Genomic DNA, 6,329 nt, shown 5'->3' on the forward strand with positions numbered 1-6,329 from the left:
TAACACATTCTATTTGCTTCCTGCATTCACTCTCCAAGCAATGTTCCACGTTTTATCTTTTATCTTCTATTAAAATAAAAAGTAAAAAGAAACTGAGTTTAATGCAATTCCATTAGATGCACATCACTGACATCTGCTGGATAAAGTCATCACTCATGTCCCACTCCAATACGATTTTGCCTGTCCTCAAGCAATGGGAGGCCCACAATTTTGAAAGAAATAGAATGATTTTATTCATTCTTTATCCACCATTTAAGGTTCAAGTGCCCACAGCAGAGAACATTGTTATCATTAGGAAGTTCCTGCTGTACAATACCAATCACCTTGATCTGCTGTAACTTTATCTGAAGAATTCTACTGAAGACACAGAGAATGTGTTAAACACAGAAGTTGTGGACAAAGAGCAAACAAATGAAGCTGCACTGCAACACTTTCCAACAAGGCTGGACACGAGGTCAGTAACCCACAACAAACACAGCATCCCAACCCTCAAGGTAAGAGCAGCATGAACGAGAGGTTATGATCATTAAGAACAAATAACTGATTAATGATTGCTGTTTCCCAGTTAATAATTAGCCCTCTGACAATCTGGGGTGGCCCCTGTGTTTCAATAAATAGCATCCCCGTGGGCAGGGGGAGCCCTTGCAGTGTCCCACCATGGCGTTCGCTGGCACCTGGCACATCTACGCTCAGGAGAACCTCGAGCCCTTCCTCAAGGCTCTGGGTAAGTGCCTGCTCCTCCTCAAACCACTGCCACCACAGCTCCTACTGCTGCATTTCCATGGATTTTGTCCTTTTCTTTCTGTGACAAACTGCCCTGCTTGGTTCGATCTGTTTGATCTCATTTGGATGTGAAAAGAAACTGAAGGTTTTATAAATTGATGGAGAAAGGTTACAGATAACCCCCAAGGAAAAGTTGTTGTGTTGATTACTTGTTATTTTATAAACACATATAACTAGAAACAAGCCATCAATGATTTATTCAGCTTCCCAATTATTGTACGGAAGCTCTTTCTGCAGCACAAATGCTGTCAGTAATCTGTGAATAATTAACACCTGGGGAAAGTGGTCAGTAACCTGTCAGTGCTTATCAAGTGTGATAATGTCAGTAATCTCTGAGTGATTATCAAATCTAATCTGTGAGGATTAGGAGGTGCTACACCAATAAATGTGCACTTACCTTTGCCAACAAAACGTTCCTGTTGGGGTTTTGAAGAGTAAATAGGAGATATTCAGAAGAGTGAGATCCAGCTCCAGTTGAAAAGCCTGGTCTGACAGCGTGACAGAACCAATCCCTCTCCTGGTGACAATGACACCTTCAAATCATGCCAGGGACACTCCAAAAAGGGAATCTGAGGTACTCCCACTGTTCCAGCTCTGACTGGACAGATAACCCCCCAACTCCCTGGGAAAATAAAGTAATGCACATGTGGTTATGTGGTTCTTTTCATGAAGAATCATCACCCCATGCGCAGCCCTTCGGACAAGAAACTGTGCATAATGTCACACGTCACCAGATATCATACCAAAACCTAACCAGACTAGAAGGAATGGAGCAAAAAAACCATAGAGAAGAGAGGACTCCAAACCAGGATTTGTCTTTTAACTTGGACATCACCTTCCAGTAGTGGTTTGGATCTTTTGTGCCTTTGTTGGAAGGCATAATTTGCTATTTTGCTATTTCCATACCAAAAAGTCCTGTTCTGCCTGTTTTTGCAGGGTTGCCAGATGACACCATCAAAATGGCCAAAGATATTAAGCCTGTTGTTGAAATACAACAAAAAGGCAACGACTTTGTTGTGACATCCAAAACACCCAACAAATCTGTAACCAACTCGTTTACACTGGGCAAAGAGGCTGACATCACCACCATGGATGGCAGGAAGCTGAAGGTAAAGCATTCCTAGAACAGGACATCTTTATTTATCCCTAAACCTCAGTTTATGTGTGAGTGGAATTTGTTTGTACCAGTTCAATTTGCAAATATTTTTATCACTTTAACAAACAGAAATGTTCTTAAAACTCCTATTCAAATGCTGTGCTCTCTAGTTTAAATTAACAGCTGTCATTATGAAACATCAGTGTAATTTATTTCCTATTAATCCTCTACTTACTGGAATTGAATTCCAAAATCTAATTTTCAAAAAATGTTTTTTAAATGTTCCAACAGTGCACTGTGAACTTGGTCAATGGGAAGCTGGTGTGCAAATCAGATAAATTCTCTCACGAGCAGGAAGTTAAAGGAAATGAAATGGTGGAGGTAAGTGCAAATAAGTGAAAATAAAGGCACTTGCAGAAAAATGCTGAAGGAAAAAATGTTGATTAGCTCATAGTGTTTATAAAGTGTCCCTGTGGATAAAGAACTGCTCCAAGGAGCACAACCAACTCCAACTTTTCCTTTATGCAAATGCTGTACAAATATTTACAGGCAGGTGCTGTGATTGTGTTTTCTTGTCCACTAGGATGGATTTATGCATGAATTGCAGACACTTCTGCCACTTAGCTATAAACATGTGTATTTGTCTCCCACAGACTATAACATATGGTGGAGTGACGCTTGTCAGAAGAGGCAAGAAGGCCTAAAGACAGATCCCCTCCTCTGTGACACCTTTACATACCTGAAATAAAGTGCACTTTCCACAAGGTGTGATCTCTGTTTTATCTGAACAAACAGTACAGGAAATCATGATGATTTCTGCTCTCCTTTCTCACAGCAGTCCCTTGTTACAGAACTGTGTTTTCCCCTCTGTCCTCAGAGTGACAGAAATTTGCCTCCCAGACAACCCAAACTGGGCATAAATCACACAGTTCCAGCTCAGCACAGTAATCCTTGGGAGCAGCCAAAAGCTACAGAAATGCTCCTTGATTTCTCATACACAGACTGAGCACACTCAGCTTTAGTTCCTCCTCCTGCTGAAGGTTAGTCTTTAACCAAGCCCCGTTCTCTATGACCTGGCCAGCACAGAACAATCAGGCATTTGTTGAGCTGATCTGTACCACATGGCCCAGCAATAGAAACAGCAATATTTGAAAAGCTGTGAAGCACTCACCAGTCATTAACAATAGGGATGGCTGTTCTTAAACTGAATTACACAGAAGTGCAATTAAAAGGCACTACAAGAGTAAAGAGAATTAAACATTCTTCCAATTTGCAATGCACTCCCAGAGTCTTGTCATGGCCCAAGTCTGTGAAGCTGCAGTAAACCAGACTTTGTTCAGATCCTGTGTCTCTATTAAGTATAAAACACACAGGAGCTGTGCCTAGAACCATTTCTCTGCTGATTAGATCCCACTATTGTATCAGCAGCCCCATTTCATAACTGAAGTCACTGCAGATTTGTTAGAATTGGTTTTAGGTGCAAGACCTCATGAACAAAGCTGCTAGACTGATAGTGCCATTTAAAATCCTCACGGGAGGTTCCAGCCCAGTGGAGAGTGCTGAGTTTCCATCTCCCCATGCTAGGAGAGCAGTTTGTGAGGGGAGAAGTTGTGTTTTATTAACAACACAATGTGATACAAGCAATTTGGGAAGTGTATTCTCATTCTGGGATAAAGCTGTTCTCAGGGGGAGTTTCACTGGCATAAAGGATCATTGTGCTCATTCTGCTTCCCAGGCAGCTCCAACGCCAAGCACAGCCCTGCAGCCAGAATTAAATTCCATGTGAGTTACACAGAAATACGATCAGCAGCACAGAAATCAGGGCTGGTAAAACTCAGGGAGGAGGAGGAGGAGGAGGCTGCTTTAAAGCACTGGTGCTGCAAAAAGCCACCCAAGAACTCAGCACCCTTCTCTCTGGGAGTTGCTGGGTAACTGCTGCAAACACACCCTGAAACCAAACCAAACACACGCTGTGGTTTTCCAGCAGGAAATTCACAGAGTGCTGCAGGTCTGCAAGGATCAAAGGCTGCGCCTGCAAACTGGAGGATGGGACATGCAAGACACCTCAAGTTTATTTCTAAACCAAGGCAGAGATTCTTCATTACTCATTTCAAACCCGTTACAAAATTATTCTTGGAGATACTGCACACTAAAAGCACACTGACCTTATTTAGAACTTCAACTCACGCTAAGTCGTTCTAATGGCTAAAATTCTAAAAAATTAAAAGAACTAGAATTCTAACAAATTAAAAGAACACTTCACCTGGCTTTCTTCACAACTGCAATGATTTCATTTTTCCAGCCATGATGCCAATCTTTCCCATCCTTCTGGCAATGTCCTGCTGCCACAGGGCACCCAGATTTGGGTGGAATGTTCAGCGCATGTCCTCATGTGAAGCAGTCAAAACCTGAAGGATTTTGATCAGACCGAGATCTGTGTCCCATGGCCCAAAGGAATGAACATTCCTCAATGGCAAAACAGCCTGGGATGGCAGCTCTGGACTCACTATTCCACAAAAACAATTTTTCTGTGCATTTTTCTGTGGACTCCATTGGAATATTTATAATCAAACTTGGATCTTGTTCAAAGTTTTGATTCCCAATCTGACAAGGTAATCCTGGCAGCATGGATTTCTATCCATCAAAGTCCACTCTTTGGTTAATTCCTTGTTTTCAAAATGTCTGTAAAATATTTTTTTTTCTTTTTTGCTTTGTGCCAAGCACTCCCACCACAATTCCAGTCTCTGATGTGCATTCTTGGCTTGATTTTTAGGTTCTTTTAATGATTTGTGTGAGCAGATCTGTGTTTATATTGCACAAGGTAACAACTCGACCTGCTGCTGGCATACAGAAAAATGCTAACTGTAAATATTTAATGCAAAAAACATGGTCAGAGATCCTAATCCCTTCTCTGTTGAGTCCTGCACACAGACCCTGAACATACAACCACATAAATTCCTTTTTTTTGGAAGTGTGTGTCTGCACATCTCCCGTGTTAGTGACTGAACTTCATCTGCCATTCAAACTTGAATCATCTGTCATTCAAAACCTGTAAAAATCAGGCACTTCTTCACGTGAGATTGCTAGGATATGAACAGCAATGTCCTCCCACCAGTTTCCATTCATGAATATTAAAAATAAAGATGAAAATACACTGGTGGCAGACACCAGGGCTGCATCAGCTCCAAGTCTTTCTGTCCCTGCAGGAGTTTGCTGAAAATCCCTCACATGAAAATGCAGATACTTTTCACTGAACTCTTCACCAAACCCTGTGACTGTGTGGTCAGATGTGCCTTTCATCCACCTTTATGTGAGTCACACATGAGCATGGTGAGAAATAATCTCTCCACCCACCAACTGTATTGTTTTCATCACACAAACAACTTTAATGGAAAGGGCTGGTCCTGTGCAAACAGCCTGGTGAAAACTCCTGGGGCTCAGCAGGGCAGTGGGTAACAGTGTTCTCCACAAAAATTGCATTAATTACTCCGTGTGCAACAATAGTTACACTCTCCAGAGAGACACTGGTCATTTATTTCAGTGCTGCACAGTTGGGGCCCTGTGGGATTCCACAAATCGAGCTCACCAATGATCAAAATTTATTACTATTTACACGTTTTAGCAAACAAAGGAATTGGTGTGCCTTGGCTACAGGTCACATAGTTCTGAATTAGTATCCTATCTTCTGTTGGTTAATTATTCTGTTGTTTCTCGTGCTAATTAGTCCCGTTCTCTCCTTTTGGGCCAGTGGTATGTGGGTTGGTGGTCATGACCTGCCCCTGCAGATGTAAAATTACATTTTACCCGGTTGGAGATCATTTCAGCACGGTTGCTGAGTTGGGTTTATTAGTTTCTTCCTTATCTTGGGAGTTCTTGCCAGATGGCCCATAAATTTTGCATTCTTTCTGTCCTCTATCAGCGGGCATCCTTTTTTCTCGAGCTTTGTTAACCTCCCCCTAGGTCTGAGATCATCGAAGCATGTCCAGCCCTAAACTTTAACAAGACAGTTCTACCAATCTGTTATTCTAACACAGGCACATCACTTAGAGCTCGTTGCCTGCCGTTTCACGGGTTACATCTCCTTTCTTGTTGATTAGGCTAGAAGGCATGAAAACGTCAAACACCAAAGAACATATTTTCTTAACAGAACTTATACATACTCCACATTTTGCAACAGCAATGCCACAGGACAGCGATCCCTTGAGCCTCAGGAAGGGCGTTACAGCCCGAGGCGGTGTCAGTTGGGTGCACAGGAGGGAGGCACGGCGCCGTGAGGCTGCCGCACAACGCGGGGCCCCGCTCTCCCCTCACGGCGGGGGCTCGGCCGCCATCTTGCCCCGCGCGCGCTCCCCCTTCCCGCTCTTTCGGCGCGAAAAGCGAGCGGGGAAGGGGAGCAGCGCGCATGCGCAGCGCGCGCCGGCGGGCCCGCGAGCTCCCGCGCGGGGCCGGG

General features: G+C 43.3%; 1 protein-coding gene across 1 annotated transcript; it reads left to right on the plus strand.

Moving 5' to 3' along the window:
- Positions 1-640: 640 nt before the first annotated feature.
- On the plus strand, positions 641-2,645 carry LOC102041474 (fatty acid-binding protein, liver-like). Its single transcript, XM_005427103.1, has 4 exons — positions 641-724; positions 1,720-1,892; positions 2,171-2,260; positions 2,533-2,645. The coding sequence occupies exons 1-4, from the start codon at positions 658-660 to the stop codon at positions 2,581-2,583; spliced, it is 381 nt and encodes a 126-aa protein (XP_005427160.1). The 5' UTR covers positions 641-657; the 3' UTR covers positions 2,584-2,645.
- The last annotated feature ends 3,684 nt before the right edge of the window (positions 2,646-6,329 follow it).

The sequence above is a fragment of the Geospiza fortis genome, unplaced genomic scaffold (genome assembly GCF_000277835.1).
Source record: "Geospiza fortis unplaced genomic scaffold, GeoFor_1.0 scaffold432, whole genome shotgun sequence".
NCBI lineage: Eukaryota > Metazoa > Chordata > Aves > Passeriformes > Thraupidae > Geospiza > Geospiza fortis.